The sequence below is a fragment of the Phyllopteryx taeniolatus genome, chromosome 16 (assembly GCF_024500385.1).
Source record: "Phyllopteryx taeniolatus isolate TA_2022b chromosome 16, UOR_Ptae_1.2, whole genome shotgun sequence".
Lineage (NCBI taxonomy): Eukaryota > Metazoa > Chordata > Actinopteri > Syngnathiformes > Syngnathidae > Phyllopteryx > Phyllopteryx taeniolatus.
In genome coordinates, this window is record NC_084517.1 from 22,847,001 (window position 1) to 22,865,961 (window position 18,961).

At 50.2% G+C, this 18,961-nt stretch overlaps 1 protein-coding gene across 9 annotated transcripts; it reads left to right on the forward strand.

Annotated features, from left to right (window-relative positions):
* The first annotated feature begins 2,399 nt into the window (after nucleotides 1-2,399).
* On the forward strand, nucleotides 2,400-18,785 carry baiap2l1b (BAR/IMD domain containing adaptor protein 2 like 1b). 9 transcript variants are annotated; one of them, XM_061748331.1, is made up of 14 exons: nucleotides 2,405-2,749; nucleotides 3,777-3,852; nucleotides 3,986-4,072; nucleotides 7,199-7,260; nucleotides 8,055-8,126; nucleotides 9,596-9,730; nucleotides 11,360-11,512; nucleotides 11,981-12,136; nucleotides 12,871-12,985; nucleotides 13,057-13,273; nucleotides 15,028-15,093; nucleotides 15,816-16,029; nucleotides 17,539-17,585; nucleotides 18,148-18,368. In XM_061748331.1, exons 1-14 carry the CDS (start codon nucleotides 2,699-2,701, stop codon nucleotides 18,218-18,220), a joined length of 1,524 nt encoding a protein of 507 aa, XP_061604315.1. In that variant the 5' UTR covers nucleotides 2,405-2,698; the 3' UTR covers nucleotides 18,221-18,368. The 9 variants fall into 9 exon arrangements, with proteins under 9 accessions (XP_061604312.1, XP_061604310.1, XP_061604316.1 ...); XM_061748332.1 differs by lacking the exon at nucleotides 15,028-15,093 and having other exon boundaries at nucleotides 2,403-2,749; XM_061748327.1 differs by lacking the exons at nucleotides 12,871-12,985; nucleotides 13,057-13,273 and having other exon boundaries at nucleotides 2,404-2,749; nucleotides 18,148-18,785.
* The last annotated feature ends 176 nt before the right edge of the window (nucleotides 18,786-18,961 follow it).

Below are 18,961 nucleotides of genomic sequence, written 5' to 3' on the forward strand. Positions count from 1 at the left end.
TGCACTTAGGTCATTCATCACACCCACCTCGCATCCGTACTAGTTAATAGTGTGCGATACCGCAAGATCTGCTATTGATTCGAGTCTGACCCAATTCTAATGATCTGTAAAGAGCGAGTTTGCCGTTTTCAAATTGCTAGAAGAGTTGGACGTAGGCCGGTGAGGGCCAGGAAAATAATTGGCATCTCGTAGGTCCCGCCCTTTGTTCCTGATAGGTTGCTCTTCCTCAGATGCGGCGGTTGGCCCCCCCAAGCCCCCAAAAGCCCAGCAAGCTCCGAACACATGCCAAGAAATAACAACATCATTTTGCATTTTCCCCCCCAGAGCTGTGTTGTAGGCATTCGATGTGAGGTTTGGATTCTGAAATCGCAAGGTGAGCCGGATCAAAACGAGGTTTCCCACCACTCATTTGGAGAAATGCTGACTTCACGGAGACATATTACGCCGATCCCTGGTGTCTTCTGTCAAAACGTTACAGCCTATGTTGCGTCTAGCTGAAATGAGTCCAATGAAGATCGTTGACCTTGCTTATGCAAGTGCGAGCCTTTGCCTGGAGGGATTGCTGTGATGTGTTCACCATCATAGGCCTTCATTCGTTTCTTTCTTTGGCATTTGTCAACATTCAAAAAGCATTTCCTCTTTGATTTGCAATTTTACCGTGAAGTGTAAGCAGGGTCCGACAAATACGCACAAAATGTCTTCGGATTCGATGAGACGCGCTTTGCCGGCGTCGCTGCACAATCGCGAGCTTCCACTTTCTTTGGTCGTGTGACTTGTCAGCTCCCGAGGTCAAACACGGAACGGCCGCCGCCATCGTCGGATTTGCACAGCCACATTCAACCCGATATCAAATAGTCCCAACAGGTGAGGCTACATTCGAGTCAAACTCATTCACTTACAGCTGGAAAACATGATGATTATTATTAGTCTCTTCTCTTTTCTTTTTTTGCCAAGTGCGCTTCAATTAAAAAAATCAGTTGCCTCATAGCGCCATCTAGTGGCAGGCCAGACTCATGCATGCGGCGGTTGTGGAACTTTTGACACCGAAAAAAATATTCCCGGCATCACGGCCGACATGAAATGACGTTTTAGGAGTAGCACACGTGTTCATCAAAAATCGGACAGAGGTTTTGTTTCGAAAAAGTCCATTTCATATTATGGTAAGCCACGGTAAACTTGTTTGAATATCAATAGTGCACTGGGGGGGGGGAAAGTATTTAAAGAATGATTTCATTAAAACGTAGAGCACATAAAAACACGTTCAATACAAATTGTACCTCAATAAATAGCTCCTCAAATGTTCCATTCAGTTGTATTGAACTTCAAAGTGAAACACAAGTGAAATGTAGCGATTCGTTGTCGCGTAACACGAGACGAGCAGGAGCCCCGTGTGTTTTGGAGGACGGCTGGGCTGCCATCATGTTTTGCTGTGGTGACGACAATGAATTGATTTTTGCTTTATCTTGACTGTCAGAAATGAATCCGAATAACTCCGAAGAGGTCGTTGTGTCAGTAACAATAAAACGACCTCTATCGATCGGAGAAGCAATGCGTTGACTATTTCTATTCCGTATTGACGATAATAAATCGAATTCGGTGAGGTTAGCGCGGCGGGCGGCCGAGGACTGTTGCAATTCGTCTGTATCCGTGTGAGTTTCAACTCGGCTAAGAACTTGTTTTTCTGGACTTTTAGTCGGACTGTGCTGATGGCGAGTTGCCTCCAGGGGGCGCACCTTTCCACTTTGTCTTTGTCAGGTTGTTCCACCTGCTTTGCAGCTCGCGTCAAGGTACAGAACCATCCTCTAAAAAACAAAGTATGGTCTTCAAATTAAAAGCACTTCTCTAATGACCCATTTTGAAGGCTATTTTATTCTAACGCTAGGAAAATGACCACGCAGTTACTTGAATAAATAGAATAGATGCTTGTCTACCAAATGACTCTGGTAAAAGTAAAATGACTTGTTGAACTCATTGACTGAGGTCAAATTGAAAAAGTACTAACTCTACAATGGATTGAAGTACTCAAGTTTTTTACTGTCACATATCAAATGGCCCCCTTGTCAAATTATTCTATTCAAGTTCATCGTTTCCCCACTTGAATGTTTGAGAGCATCCAACTCATGTAAATATCAGACAAATGCAACCCAAGTGAATTTAAAATGCTGTTTTTCAATGGTGATTTCATTGATTAAGGGGTGGGGGGGGTCTTCAAAGTTACCTGGCCCTGTGTCCCGGGGTCGGCACGCCCGCGACCCTCGTGCGTAGAAGCTGTTCAGAAAATGGGTGGGCGCAAGTCTCCGACGAGCTCAGGGAGTCTTCTCTTTTAATTTGAAATCGCTAACCGGAAGAGGATGCACTTCCTGGTCGCGCTTTTGCGAAACCTCCCGCGAATCAAGTCGGCAACCTGCAACAACAAGTTGGACAACACTTTCACCTTCCTGCGTGGCAACACGACACAACGCAACGACAACAACAACAACAACAACAACAACATCACAGCCGCTGGACGTCTTTTCATTCATTTTGTGCTCTAATGGACGCGTTTGCCTTCTGTTGTTGGCTATGAGGAGGACGCTGCCACCGGAGGTTTGCCCACTTTTGGTTGTCGACTGAAAGTCTTCAACGGTCGCATTTTGGTGTGGTGGTGTTGTTGTTGTTTTCGTTTTCCCCCTCCATATTTGCCGAAAGGGATTTAAACATGTCGAGGAGCGCGGAGGAGGTGAACAAGCTGACTGAAAGTACATACAAGGTGGGTACACGTCGTGCGTGCCAGGATGGGAATGCAACAGGTGTGCCCGCGTACTCCACCACCTGGCCGGAAGGCGCCCACTTCCGCCACAAAGAAATTGGAACATTTGGCAGTCATACCCGCGAGATGGCTGTGCGTCGTGGAAAGTCTCATTGCACAGTTGTCCGCGCGAGTTTTAGGGAAAACGAGGGGAAAAAAACAAAACAAAACACGAAACATTCAGCGATTGGGGGGGGTCACGTGACCTGGATGACAAAGCAAGACAATGAAGCACAATTCTTATTGCATCGATTTTGTGACCGTACGTCTTCTTCGGCTGCATGAACTTGCAGAACGGCGGCTCAGTGGATCCTCAGGACTTGGGCAATGATCCTGTTGGCCCAACGGAAGGCTGCTAACATACGGACGCGCATATATTCAACTATCAACTCTATCGCAATTCATCGACAACTATTTTGATCATCGATTCATCGTTTGAAACTTAAAATCGTCCAAAATCGTAAATATTCTCTGAATTCCTTCATGAAAGCAGACTTGTCTTTGTTTTTCGAATAAGACATTTGCTAACATCTGCTTTTACGTTGCAAAACGAGGAAGAAGCGGGAAGACGGAACAGGACGGCGGTGAATTCCCGAGGCTCGGCGCTCAACGTCTTCGTGTTCACACGTGCGAGCCAACTGTGACTTTAAAGCACTTCGGCGAGCGTGAAGACGTCCACTCCCGTCGGACCGAAGTTAGCGGGATGCGGATTTATCGATCGGTCTGGGAAAGCGCGCCCCGCTCGTACCCCGTTGCGGTACAGGTTCGAGCGATCTTTGTTATTTCGGTCATTCCAAACGCTCCCGAATGGTCGGAATCGACTGCGCCAGTGGTGGGATTACTCTCGCGGTGCTTCCAAACCAAACAAGAACGCAACTTCACTTGATCGACACGTACTTCCGATCGATCAAATGGACACAAGGAGAATATCAGCCAGTGAAAAGACTGAATTGCGTCCTAAAAGTCTCTCTCCTCTCTCACCGCTCAGAATGTGATGGAGCAGTTCAACCCAGGTCTGAGGAACCTGGTCAACCTGGGGAAGAACTACGAGAAATCCGTGGCAGGTGAGCATTTTCACAGCTCTGAAAAATAAGGCACACGCACGCCGATACCGAGAAGTAGGGTTCAGATTTGTGGGTTTTTTTTTTTAAAACGGTAACATAAAGTCTTCTAATAATTGTATTTCTATTTTCCCAGCAATGACCTTGGCAGGAAGGTTGTACTTCGATGCCATGGCGAAAATTGGCGAGAGTGCCGTGGTGTCTCCCGTGTCCAGAGAATTAGGTCAGTTTAGCGCTCCTTTTCAGTTCTTTCACTCTCGATTCGGTCTTTAACGGCGCTCGGTCTCGTTTGGCCGGCGGAGGTCGAGTACACACACACTTTGTGGTATCATCGGACGCAAATGAGCCGGTATACGCGAGCGGGTTCTGCACGAGAGCGGAGAAAGCCCCGTCGCTCCCGAGGATGCGGTGAGGCCGCCCGCTCAGAAACCTGACGCGGAGCCGACCAGAAACGAGATACCCTCGAGAGATATCGGAGGACCGCTGCGCCTCGTCCTGGAATTCCTTCCTCCTCCTCGCCCTCGTCTACTGCCAGAGTTCTTTCGTTCCGACACTTCTGACCGGCTTCCTTGAACACCGTGCATCCCGGGAAGCTGCCTGGCCTCTCATTTGAGGAAAAACAAAAGATTTCTTGTTCCGCCCAAAACAAATCATGGAAATTGGATTCATCTGTAGTAGTAAAACCTTCATTAGGCCCGCCGCTATTTTTATACGGGCGCCTTGAGTTACGAGCTCGGCCACGGAAGGAATTGAAATGAAAAGTGAAACTACGGCACGCGTGTGAAGCCAGCGGTTTATTTGGATGCCGAAGTCTGCCCCGCAGCTCCACCTCAGAGGTTTTATTGCGTATTTGTGACATTGGAATGAAAGGAGCCAACATTTCAGGCGATGCAATGCAAGCAATGCATCCTTTGGCGTCCTCGTCTGCTGCCGCGGCGTTCTTGACGCGTTTGCGTGGCGCGACCGGTGGCCCTCGCTCATGCCCACAAAAACAAAAGCGTGAATAGACTGTGGGGTTGCTTTCAAATTATTATTCTTTTTTTTTTTTCCTCTTTCCGGAATGTGTTTGACGCTCAAGTCTTTGGCAAGATTGCAGTTTGGTATATTTGTCTGCTCCCCGCCGCTGTTGAGCTGAAAATGCGACGCAGCCTTTTGAAGGAGCATTTGCCCACGAGCACGGCCCGGCAAGAAACTGCACAAGAAGTTTTTGGCTTGCATAATTGTGTTGCGGTGCGGCGCTCGGTGTGTCCAGACGTGATTCTGGCGAGCGGGACCTTTCCTCAGGTTTTCTCTGGCTCGGGTTTGTCGGCGCAATACAGCGGCTAGCCTCTCACGTGTTCTCCGCATCGTGACGCGCGCACGGCTCTCCGACCCGGCGCCTGGCAACAGCCTGACAACAATAACAAATGAATGACTGGAAAAGGGCAGTTGGCGCACGTGATGTCATCGAAGGCGTTCTTGGCCCCGCATTTGCCTTGATTTTGTTTGCCGCTGTAGCGATATGTTACCGACTCACTATTTGACTATGAACTAATGTCTGGTGTTTTCCTGGAGACCCCCACACCTTGGAAGGTTACAAATCGGAATCAGAATCATCTTTACTTGCCAAGTGGGTCCGACAAAACGCACGAGGGATTTGCAAACTTCAGGAGCTTGGCAGTCGGGTGCAGTCGTTCGCGTGGAGAGAGAAGAGCAGCGGAGAGAGGACGCAACCTCGGGGCGCCCCGGTGCCGACGCCGGCCTCGTCGGCTGCGTCCTGCCCGTCGGAAAGCTGTAAATCCACTGGCGTCCAAATGTCGGTCATCCTTCGCACAAATGTGGACGACTTTGCTTAACTCCCCGAAACCGAGTCTGTATTTGCTCCGTCGACGAGGCCTTCGGCTCACTCGGGTTTATCGTATCAGGGCGGGTCTCTTGCTGCCCCCTCCCTCGGTCGCCGTGGCAACCGGCCGCCGTTGCCGCTGAACTACAGACCGAAAAGAAGTCCAAGTAGTGCAACCTCCTCTCGACGCTTTCGCCGATCGCGGGTTGCTCAATTTCACCGACGCTCTTCCATAGAGCCACGCGTCGTCGTGCTCGGTACACGCTCGCACTGACGACCTTGACATTTGCTCTCTGCAAATAAATCGCCTCCCAAACTCTTCACTTTGGATCCTTTGCATCTCTCCAGGCAACCCTGCCTTAGTTTTTCAAGCCCCTCCCAATCCCCGCTTCCAGCACGCGATGATGGCTTTTCATTCAAGCGTGTCAAAAGTGAGCGTGATCTTCCGAACGAGCACGGAGCCGCGCACGCTTGGCGCACGCTTGGCGGCTAGCGGTCATCTGTGGCGTGTTCCGAAACGGTGTCTGTCAAGGAACCAAGGAACGGTGTAAATACCCCATCGCTGGCCGGACCGCATGCAATATGTTTGAAACGGTTTCAATTCAGCTGGCGTGCCATCTGCTTCCGGGTACTTGCTTCTTATTTACTTGACGCCTCAAAGTCAACCCGGTACTCATTTTCTGCTAGACTGATTTTTTTGGAGTTGGTTGAGTTTTTTTTTTCCAGTTTCAATATTTGCGGGCGTTCCAACAGGTTCGTTCGTGTAGTTCCTATGAACCATGGACCTTTCCTAAAGAAACTCGGGCAAGTGCTCTAGTTCAGACACAGAAGGAGTTTTCAATCCAGCTTTCCACTTGCACACGTCAGAATCCTAAATTGATTCTTTTGGGGAGGCGCATGCGGAGACCTCAAGTGGCAACGTGTGCCCGCCCGCCATCTGATCTCCTTTTGATTAGCCGAACAGTTGGCGGTCCGGTTTTTCCGGTTCAGGCGCATGCGTGCGTTTATTTCCTTTTCCTTTCCACGAGCCGAATCCTTTGTCACGTAATCTGAAGCCGTGGACGTTTGACGGGCCCGAGGTCGAGAGCCGCCACGCAAAAAAAAAAAGAATCATTTAGCTTTGCCGAGTGCCAGCGCGCCATTTGTGACGCGGTTGCTTCCGAGAGCGACAATGCGGCAATCCGGAGAACGGGTTTGCTGCTCCGTTGCTCTTCTATAAGCGCTGGTTTCCATTCATACGGGTGCAGCTCAATAAATGAGAATATGCTGGAAAAGTCCATTTATTTCACTGTTCGTGCATTATAGCGCGACAAAAAGTCCTGCCTAATTTCTACATGAAAAGTCATTTTCGTTGTTGATGTAATATTCTAGATTGGAGAGATGGGGAATGTTTGGTTTTCGTATATATATATATATATATATATTTGTTTTTGTTGTTTTTTTTGAATTGAACTACCTCAAACTAAATGAAGATTTTGACGCCATCGCAATGAATTGTAATTCCACTTCTTCTTGTTTCCCGGGCAGGGACGGTGCTGATTGGAATCTCGGAAGTCCACCGGAAAGTTTTTTGGGAGTGGGAGGACAATGTGAGTACAAGTTGGGCTTTTGAGTGCTTCTTCCCGGTGCGAGTCTGACTTGGCTATCGGTAATGTCGCCATTTTGCCTCACCCGAACGTGTTCCGTGCGCCACTGTCCCTTTTGTCGAGTGCATCTCCGGCGTTTACTGCCTCGTAGTTATTGCTCCAGCGCAGAAGTGGAGTATTAGTGAGGAGCGGAAAGAAAAGCGTTTCAGTACGTGGGTAGCTGTTATTAAGCAAGTGACTTTCTTTTCAGCGAGCTCGCGCGAGCTGCCCCAATTTGACCGCCCGTCATCGAAACACAAAAGACGGCGGACGGTTGGAGAGCGTGAACAAACGACAGCAACAGAAGAAGGACCGTCCCGTTTGATCCGAGCGCAACGCTCAGTCGCTCGTTCGATTTCCAGCGGTTGCGTGGGCGTCCTCTGAGACGTCGGCGCTCGGAGCCCGAGCGGGCGGGCTGACTTTTCAAAGTACGATTCACGTCACCGGAATTGACGGTCCCGGGTTTGCGGCGTGGTTTGCGTTCGGACGGAAGCGCTCCGTGCGGATGCCGGGAGCTCGGCCTTCCTGGCGCCGATGAGCGGGAGTCGCATCTGTGGGCGTTCCCACGCTTCGCTTCTGACTCATTCATAAGCGCGACCTCGAACCCGGCCGGCGCACGCCTTCGCACACGTGGACCGATGCCATCCAAATGCGGCCCGCTTGTTGAACACTCTTTTTCACGTCGGACTCGATAACCGGTGTTTCCCATTTCTAACTTCTTCGCCTCTTTTTTCCTCGACACTCGTCTCGGCCCGAAGTTTAAGAGCTTCCACGGGGAGATCCTAACAGAGCTGGAGAGAAAGACGGACATGGACGTGAAGTACATGACGGTGAGTCGTCGTTTCGTGCGGACGCGCAATCAGCTGTGTCGATGCGCACCTTCAACATCATCTCTGCTTTGAACATTTCAAAAGGGATCACGAATGCGTTCGCTAGATCGGGTCGGGAATCCTAACCCGGTTCTAGATCGGCATCCGAGGTTCCGAATGTGTGCGTTGGAGAAAAAAGCTTTGAGCATGCTTTCCAGAAAACTGTACCTGAGGAGTTTAGTAAACGCAAGCGCCATTTAGCCAAAAGCAGAGCCCCGCCCACTAGCGGGCCGGCCGTCACGACGTGGCTCCGTGTCGCGTTTCCCAAAACTGTCGCTGCAAAACCGAACGACCCCTCCGCAAAAAAAAGTTTGATTTCGCCAACCGACAACCGCGCCCAACGCATTTGAACGCGGGCGGCGTCGTGTCCTTTCAAGCCTGCGCGTCCTCAAACACGCCCGCGCCGATGATTTCTCGTTAACTCGCAGCTGTCTTCCTTTCCGTGGTCCTTGAAAGTGAGCGGAAAAAATCGCGGTGACTTTCAACTGCGGTGGTGAAAGTCTTCGGCCAGGTCGGTGTTAGCGAGTCGGTCGACAGGATCTTCTCTCTCTCTCTCTCTCTCTCTCTCTTTGGAGGGTTCGGGTTAAGGTTCAGGCTTAACTAGTACACTCAAGTGTTCATTTGGAGTCACAAAGCTTCATCGACCGTTTCGGTTTCATTTGATAGTCGTGTGTAGTAATTTTTGGGACAAAATCATTGTCGCCTGCTTTTGCGATGAAAGCAAAACTTCTTTCAAGTTCTTTTTTCCCAAATGAGTCTCTTAATATCTTCAATGATATTAACTCGGAATGCCTTATCCAGAAATCCAATGAGCACGTTGTACAAAATTCCTAAACATTCTCCTTTGAACTCTTCGGGAAAAGTGCGACCGCAAGTCACCCGGACGCACCTCCACTTCACTGAGATGAAGAATTCATCGCAGTGAATTGAATACTAAATAAAGTAGTCCATTTATTTTCCATTTTTCACAACTGGAACCCGATGGGGATTGATTTGGAGAGAACTCGGTCAAGTGCTTGAAACAAAAAAAGAGGCGCAGAAGTGCAACAGCTTGGAAACCGTTTTTGAAACCTGCTCAGCTAACTTCAATTAGTTTTTAGGTCTTTGAAGTCCTTTTTGTGCCCGCGGTGGAGAAAACGGCCCAAAAGCTCCAGAAAGCTTTTTCCTAACGCTTTACTGGGTCACTGGGACAGCGAACGGCTGTCGACTGCGTTGAACATTTGAGTCGTCGTGTCGTCGCTCACTTGAATTGCGGTTGTTAATGAGCGCTGGAATGGCTTCGACGTGAAACACATTTTTGCGTTGCGGTACGCCGTACGTGTGTGCCATTTACTTTTTTTTAGTATTCCAACCGCCAAAAGGAATCTGATGACGAAATCATTCTCAGCAACATCGCATTGCGGCCGGATTCACTTTCCTCTTCTTTCCAGGCCACGTTTAAAAGGTACCAGGCGGAGCACAAGGTGAAGCAGGACTCTGTGGAGAAATCGCAGGCGGACCTGAAGAGGCTGAGGAGGAAGAGCCAGGGCAAGAACGCCGGCAAGTACGAGAACAAAGAGAGCGAGGTGAGACGGCTTGAATTCCGCAGCGTGTTGAGGGACAAAACGTGGAGAGACTCCCGAGCGTAACCCCCGTTGGCATCCGGGAGGAATTGCGCAAAATAACAAATATTGAGCTGACCTTGCTTCCTTTTTTTGCTCGAGTCGTCGGCATCGAGACGCGGACGGCCCGAAGGAAAAGCGGGATCGACCGCAGGTGCCTCCGGGACGGATTGCTTTATTCGAGCGGACGTATTGGATGACGAATTTCGTTCGGCCGCGGGCGTCAATGACAACGCGAGTACAATCGTTGGCAGTCGTGTTGGTTAGGAAGTGGTGCGCTTTGTCTTTCAAAATAAGAGCAAACGACGGCGGGAAGTGCGATGTTCACTGGTTACTTATTATTTGAATTTGTTTTGGTTCACTTAGCAATCTGTATTTGGGTGTGCGCACGCACGCACGCACACACAAAGTGTAAAGCCCCCAATGGATGTTTCCTTCTTCGTTGTGGTTCTTTATATTTATCTAAAAAGAAAAATGTTCTTAACGCTGTCCTGATAGATTTGTTTTGGATTCATTTTTTGTTTGCTTCAACCTTTTGTTTGAATTGATGTTCCAATGGGGTTACATTTTATATCCGTCGGTTTGAGTGAGAATTCCGTTTGGTTTCGTATCGTATTATCGTCTGTGGCCCGAGCAACCCCAAAAAATGATAACCTGCTGATAAGCGTTGCGACTGAAAAGAGCTGGAGCCTTTCAATGTTATGTATCAAGCCGTCATTAAAAAATGAGTCTACGTCGGAGTTGCAGCGCAAGCGTTTATTCGGACAAGTCCGGCGCTTCCGTAACCTTCCGAGCGCCGACGGAGCCGGGCCGCCCGGCGAACGCGACTTATCTGAAGTGCCGTCTGCGTGTGTAGATAACACAGAGTAGGCGTCCCGCCCCCTTTGTCCGTCCTTTCACGAGGCCGTTCTGTCAACAACTCCGGCCTCGTCCGAGCGATCCGCTGCCGGGGTGCGATTAGAATGTCGAAAAAGAAAAACCTTTGGTTTCAAATCGCTTCATCTGGAGAGCTGAGCCGAGATAAGACGACGTGCGCGTCCGGTCCCTGGAAGTCGGCGGATCACGCCGGCGGGCTCCCTTTCGCTCGTTGTCGAAACCTTTTCATCAGAGCGCCGCATATGAAAAAAAAAAAAAAAAAAAAAAAACTCTTTGAAATTGTATTAACCAAAGCGTCAAGCAATTATGTAGTTTATTATATCTTGTAGTTAGCGCATTTTGAAACCGCTACGTTTCCGTTGGAGTCGATAAGGCGAATCTCGGGGCGGTCTGCGCACTCGTATCGCACGACAATTCCCAACCAAAACGGGATGTGTTCCCAAATGGGACATTTGCAACTTTTTCCGCTCGGGAAGCTGAAGAATGATCTGAACCGATTGAGTCGACGACGACGTCGTCGTTTGGCATCGCACGCACGGAGGATGTGAGTGACGCCGCCCCGCACTTTTTCAACACCTTTCTTTTTTTTGGTTTTGTTTTTTGGAATTCGTGCCGCGAGCCGCGTCACAGGTTGTTTTCAGCAGGTGCCGCGGGCCGCTGCGAATGGACGGCGGGCCGCACTTTGGATGCCGTTGTAACGCGTGTGTGTGCGGTCAGTGCGTGGAGACGCTGACCGGCCGGCAAACGGACATGCGGCTGTTCATCGCCGACGGCTGCAGAGAGGCGCTGCTGGAGGAGAAGAGACGCTTCTGCTTCCTGGTGGACAAACACTGCCTGTTTTCCTACCAGATGGCCTCGCTTCACGACAAGGTTGCGCAGCACACGCACGCGCAGTCGCTTGACTCAGCCGTCTTAGTTGGCGGTCCAAACTCATGACCTTTGAAAGACCGTATCGGCCACGGGACCCTTTCTTCGTTTCAAATTCATCCTCACGGGGCCGGTCAGGATGTCAACGTTGCTCCGGCCTCCGGACTGGCAAAACACGTCTGTCGCGATCTGCGCAAAGTTAGCATCTGTGGTCCCCAAGATGTATTTTGAAAAACCTTTCATGAGATGAATACCGGTTGTGAACCGCTCCAGATACGTGCTGTCACATTGCATTTTTGTGTCGTATCGCTTTGTTATAACTGCGACGTGATGGTGGTCGAGTCCAACTCGTCCCCCAGCTAACAAATGCGCAACACGCCGCTATTAGTTTGCGGCGTAAAACCCTGAAGATGTAAAATGATGAGTTACCACGGCGATGAAAATGCAGCTCTCCCGTTTTTGTCTCGTCAGGCAAGAGACATCCTGATGGCGAAGCTGAGCGGCTGGCAGGACCGCTGCAACGACGCCGCCGACATGCCCGAGAGCGTCGTGACCATGATAGAGGGACTGCGCACGCCCGTCTCCATAACGCCGCTGCCCTCGCCCAGCCCCTCGCGGCACAGTTTGGTACGTTGGCCGGGATGCCGGGATGCCGGGATGCGGGATGCGGGTGCCCCCCCCCCCCCAAAAAAAAAACAAATTAGCATTAGCAAGGGCGAACTGAATAAATGCGCTGTTACACAGTGCAATCGCAAATTGCAAGTTGCGTATGCAGCGGTGGCCGCCTTTTAAATGTAAAAAAATCACCGGCGCTCAGGCTCCTTGAATCGTAGCGGCCAAAATGGGGACCACGATGAAAACGTGTTGAATTGTGCAGCCCTAGCTGCGGACTTTGCGCGCATTGAGGAGATGGTGCAAGAGGAACTTTGCCTACGTTTGACCTTTTCACATTTAGCTAAAACGAGGTGTTAGAAGCGTCCTTAGCTTCCGCCAGGTGTCCAAATGATACTTCAACATAGTTCCTTGGCACCAAAACACTACTTTAGTCTAAATGGAGCTACTCAACACACAGAGATGCCACGAGACGGCGCCAAAGCACGCACTTCACCTCCGTGAATTTTCAAATGCCAAACGGCGAGTATGCGGTGCGGGATGCGTTGCGGCCACCTGTGATGTCGTCCAACGGAGCCGATAATACTTTTCTGAACGAATCGCCAGTCGGTACTTTGGGTAATGCTCAGCAAAGTGGCGTTTCCCCAGCGAAGCGGTCCCATCCGCTCAAGTCCCGTTCAGTTGCGGTTTGTTGCAATGCGCGCGCTCCTTTGCACGCTAACGTCAGCATCCCTGTGCACGTGCGACAGAACGTCTCGGCTCCGCCCGCTCCGTCTCAGAAGGCTCACGTCAGCCCGCTAGCGAACATGTTCGCTCCGGACGACGAGAGCGCCGGCCGAGCCGCAGCGAGCCGCAACGACGCAGGTAGTACTCGCGGCGAGCCGTCTTTCCTACCGCCTCACGGTGACGTGCTTCCGATTCTTCCCTCCCGCCAGAGCACGAGAGCAACGGGGCGAACAACCCGGCCAGGTCCGTGTCGGTGGCCGCGGGCCTCAACAACGTGGCGAAACGGCCGCGGGTTCGCACCGTCTTCCCTCACACGGGCGGCGACAACAACACCCTGCTCAGCTTCGACGAGGGCGACGTCATCGTCCTGCTCGTCCCGGAAGAGAAGGACGGCTGGATGTACGGCGAAATGGAGAAGAACGGAAAGTGAGTTCGGGCCGAGGAGCCGTTCGGTTTCGAATGCTAAGCGACGGCGGGAGCGTTTTCTTGGCGATATCCTCGATATACGTGGAACACGCGGAAGGACGAAATGACCTTTCCAAGAGGCCGCGGTCACAAAAAAGCAGCCCCAAAAACAAACGCTTAGAAATGAGAGAGGAGGTCACGAGCGGATCGTCATTGACGCAATTACACCGTGCGTGATGTCACTCCCCTTCGCCACAAGCCAAGTTCAGAATAAACAACCTTCTTCGTGGCGGCGGAAGAAAATATCTGCCAGCGAGTATTGTTACATTTCGGCAATCTGTAATGCAAGTCAAGAGCGACATTTCGCTGGATTTTCTGCAACTACACTACTGTCGTTTAAAACATCACCGCAAGGAATTGTGGGTACCCGGAATGCTTTTTCATCCAAGTAGGGCATGGCGGTGTTTTGTGTTTTGTGTGTGTGTGGCGACCTGATGACGCTAACGGAGCGACCCGCGCAGGCTCCGTCCGCACGAAGCGACGCCCGATGCAAAAGTGGCCTTTTGCATTGAAGACACCCCGAACGTTTGCATTTGAGACGCATTTACGGAACGATGGCCGCGAGTCCGCTTCTCGGGCCGCGAGAACGCCGGACGTGGAAAACTCCCCTGTGAGTCGACAACGGGCGCGATTCACGTGTTATTTCCAAGGCCAGAGCAAATATTGACGCGCACGCAGGGCGGCGACCTCAGGAGCGAGCAAGCAAAGGGCGAACAATACTGAACAGGAACAATGACGCACACAGAAGGTTGTGTGGCCGATTCGTTTTCCCCGAGTAAAACGCAATTTTGTCTTTGTTGTTGCCATGGTGACCTCAGATCACCCGTTTTAGCGCTCCGTGCACGACCCGTCAAAGGTGTAGGTGACATTTCAGGGTGACCCTAAAACGCAGAGTCACCTTTCCAGGTGACTTTAGTTTGACCCTTTCTCACCTTTTGAAGGTTTCAGTCCAGCAGCATAATTTGCTGTCGCAAAACGCACGTGAATTGCTTCCGTTTCTGCAGCAATTGCCGATCGTCATCTCAATCACAAGAAGAAACAAACGAGACCCTACAAACAAGGACGTTTTCGTAATTTGATTGGAAATAACGTCAACATTGACAGGTCGGGGAGGAAAAATGAAGCGAACCTTTCGGCGACAGATTCCCCGAGAGCCGATCAGAGGTCGGTGTGAGCCGAGCAGGTGTTCAATCAATTAGGCGGCGTGGGAGGCGTGGCCGCTCGAAAACGCACAGCGCCTTAGAATTGTCTCCCGTCAACAAGCATTGCCGGATGTGTACCGTGCAGAAGACCTCCCGTTACGAATTGTTGGCTTGTACGAAGCTGGAAAAGGTTCTCGAAATGGAGAAAGTTCAGCACCGAGTCGAGACGAGCGCAAGAGCGCAGCGCCGGATGCTCAATGAGGTCAAAAAGAGGCGAGGGTTTCGGCCGAAGACCGGCACGGGCCAACATCTCCGATGACAAATATGTCGACATTAAATGAGAAGGGCTTTCATGGGAGACGACCGACGGTGGCGTACCTTTTCCCTCGCACTGTGCCTCTTGTGTGGTGTCACAAGCTTTTTCAAGCACAAAGTGGGGACGAAATTGACCATTTTAATGTCTCCATTTGAACAAAAGCGGAAAGTCACCCATTTATTGCTCCAGCGGATTGCGGCATGTCGGCCGGCGGCAAGGGATGTAATGGCGTCACGTGTCTCTCTCCCTTCTCCCAGGAGGGGCTGGTTCCCTTCGTCTTACTGCCGCGCGTTCTCGGAGCCGCGGGTCAACGACGGCAACGGGTAAGGAGACTCCCGCCGATGCGCGCGCACGCTCGCGGGTTTCACGTTACAAGCAGCTGTATTGTTAGCCGCGCTTCCTTTAGTTTGCCCATTAGAACGATAAGCTCGCTAACCTCGAAGGGGGCTTCTCCCCTCGCGCCACCTTTGGTTCTTGCCAGTCTGCCACGGAAACCTTTTGGTACCATATTTGGTTCTCTTCAAGAAGGCTTTCCCAGACTTGTGTGCTTCCTCATTACAATGTACCAAAACACATCATGTATTGCCGACATAGATTTATGGAGAACGCTTAATATTTTAAATCGAGGGCATTAAATAATTGATTCGAATGGTGATCAGCAAAATAGGTTCCCAATCATTTGCACTTGCACTACTTCATTCAGAGTGGAATTGGATTGTGAAATTAAAATGCTTTTCTAATGTATTATTATTTTATGGAGAAAATAGAAGCTTTAGTCTTCACTCTGCTGCTTTTGATTTTTGTTTTCTATGAGGTAATGAAATCGCTTTTTGAAAAAGAGGCGTACAAACACGAATGATAAAGAACGCAACAGACATATTTATGAAAAGAAAGCGTCGAAGATGATGAAATGTGTTCAACTGGAAAGTGGGGTGTACTTAACGATCATCCGTAAAATCGACCTGCCGTCAAACTGCGCGAGGCAAATCCTCGTACATTCAAATGCGCGTTTTTCAAATTGCGATCCGTTGTTTGTGTACGGCAGCGTGCCGGCGGCGCCGTACCGCAGCCGGAGCGTCGTCGACCTGCACCACCAGGACACGGAAACGGACGAGGCCGCCGTGATCCTGCCCCCGGAGGACTACGCCGACGGGGTCCGCCGCCCGCCGTCCGCCGGCACCTTCGCCGCCGGCCGCGATCACCGGCGCCGCTCCCCGGCGCCCTCCGCCGTCTCCTCTTCGTCGTCCGATCGCCACACGGTCAGTCGCTCGCTCGTATTGCTTTTCCTCGCTCGATGTGGAAGGCTGAAGCGGACTTTGTGCAGGTGGTGATTTCCTCCTTGAAGCGTTTGCGCTCCAATGCACGCAGGGGAACTTTCATTAATGTACGCTGAGCTCGTTTTGAGTCCAAGGGAGGAGACAATTTGGGGGCTTTTCGATGGCCGTTCTAAATTTCGTATGTAAGGTACAATGCAGCAATTGGCACAAATGATGACAATGTGTGTGATGTGCCCCTTTTCAGGAAGGGAAAATTGTGATCTGCACACACACACACACACGCACGGATGGATGGATGGATCAGTATTATTCCGTCCTCTGATTGGTTGGTCAGAGCGAAACTGTTCGACGAGCAAAACTTGTCCGTAGTGATCTGTACGCATTCATACGCATAATAGTCAACATCTTTAGCGAATTGAATTTACATTTCGTTCAGGGCCGCGCTTGCGATGTTATCCTGTAGGACGACGAGCCTCGAACGTTTGTTGAATATGCATGAAGAACGGAATATAGCCAACAATAGAAAAGGAGAAAGCGGACCGGCAGAGGCGCGCGGTTGCCCTGGAATGCGACGTCACCGAAGCAAAAAAAAAAAAAAATAAATAAATAGGTTTTTGAAAAACGCGCCCTCACCGGTTTGCTATCGACAACGAGCAGCACCAAAGCCAAACAATCGCATCAAAGGTCAGTAAGGTTTGTTTATTTTATCACCTTCCATTTGTGGACATGAAAGAATGAAATGTCAATGTTTCGTCAGATTTGTATCGTATATATGACGAGTGGGACGTCGGCGTGCCTGTCAAATAAAAGAGCCGCGCCATCTTGTGGCAACTCCTGGGGACTGCAGGTTGGAACATCAGCAACCTTTGAAGAATTCCTCGGAATTCTTGGAGCCCACCGCTCCAAACTGTAAAAGCACCTGTTTGGAAACGGATTGGAATCTTTTTGGGAAATTCATTTTAAATCAACGTGGGGTGAAAAAAATACAATGAAATCATTGCGTAGGAAGACAAATCTTTTCCATTATTTTGTATTTTGGGCAAAAATGGCAAAATCTTAATTATCTAGCTATGTATTATATTCTAGTAGTTATTTTATATTGTGTTATGTTAGTGTAGAATAATCTTATTTGACCGATTGTCGCCGTCGAGCCCGACCCTTGTATCTTCAAAAACTTCAGTTCAGATGTTGTGTTTGTTAAACATCGCATTGTTGACATGATGACAGCTTTGTGTTATTGTTTTTTTACGAAATGTTGTTGTTTGTATTCTGTGTTTGATTTTTTTCGCTTCTCTATTTTTGTACGTTCGAGAAACAATTTTCTTATCTCCCCGACTTGCACTTGCGGGCAGTGGAGATTTGGCACGCTGCCTCGTGTTGTCTCTCTCGCACGCAAATCTGTTTTGCTTTGTTTTTAAGGAGCTTTTCCCTGAAAAGTGTGAAGTGGCGTTTGGTGTGACTGAAAAGGATTTTTTTTTCTTTCCCTCACAGACGAACCAGACCAACGGCATCTCCAGACCGACGCCCGCCTACCTGGCGTAAGTCATCCTAATTGGGCAACCATCCCGTTTCCCGTCGGAACCCCCCCGCTTCCTGACTTTTTATTTGGCCACGATTCCGTCATTTGCGCTTGTTTTTTTGTTTTTTTTTCCCAATGTCCGTCCGCTCGGGGTCGCCGTTCTCACGTAGCGCCCGCCAGCCTGTCGGGCTCGAGCGACGCGAGGACGTGCCGCGAACCGGCGACCGACTTCCCGGGTTTGCGCCGTTCCTCACGCCCTCCGTGGTCGGCAAAAAAGCATTGCGGGGATGTTTGAGACGACAGTTGCGTAGTTGCAGACAACCGAGCGAAACATTGCTCTCTTCTTGCATTTGCTCCTGCCGATGCTTTTCTGAGCTATTTGTGACTTAATGTGTGGCTTTGCGCTCTGAGCGGGTAAGGCGCTCACAACAAGCGCCCACCGGAGCTGGCGCATTTAAATCGGTTAGCCTGTCTGTATCTGCGATATCGCCAGCGATCGCCAAGCTCGTAATGTCTCGGCGGAGTTGTGAAGTCTGCCCGTCGGTCGGCACGCTGACCGTTGGCGTGTGTTCTCCCTCCAGGGGCGGCAACCCGTTTTCCACCGTGCGACTCCGTCCGACCGTCACCGACGACCGCTCGGCCCCGGTCGTCTGATCTTCTGGCCGCACGCGCGGAAGTATCTCCGAGTACTTCGGGAGCTTTCGCGGGACCGGAAATCTTCGACGTGCGTTTGGGAACGGCCACGTCGCCACGGCGACGACGTGCACGCGAGGACCTGTGAAAAAACTCTGCGAATGTTGTTGCTCATTTTTCACATGACACTTGCGAGGATGTTTTTTGGGCTTTGTTTTATTTTTGCTGTTGCCACGGAGACGAGGAGACGCTCACGGCACCTTCAGGCTGGGCCCGACTCGTATGCGTGTCGCACTAGTAGCCTTCGTATCAAGGATATGGAAAAAAATGCAGTGTTCCGTATCCTTGAATTCCAGCTTAAAGCCTGCATACTAGTAAAACAGTTCATCGTACTAGTAGAACAACTGGGACTTAATTGTAACATTTTTTTCCACTACTAGTACCACTTGTGGCCACAAGTATGCAATTAAACATTAAGAGTAAACTACTGTGCTGCACTAGTATCACTACTAGGCCCAATGTGTTTTTTGTTTTGTTTTCATGTTCAAAATAAACTTTCAAACCAAACTAGTAGGCATGTATCACACACTAGTAGCCTCCTGGACCTTACTAGTAGGTGCAAAATGCCCACTTGTAGTCTTGCTTCACGAGTTACCTGTAGCTGTCCTACTAGTCTCCCAACGTTGTCCTATCAGTGTGAAGAAATGTCATACAGTCGTCATTAGTAAGACACAGGCATTCTACTAGTGAGATGAATTGTCT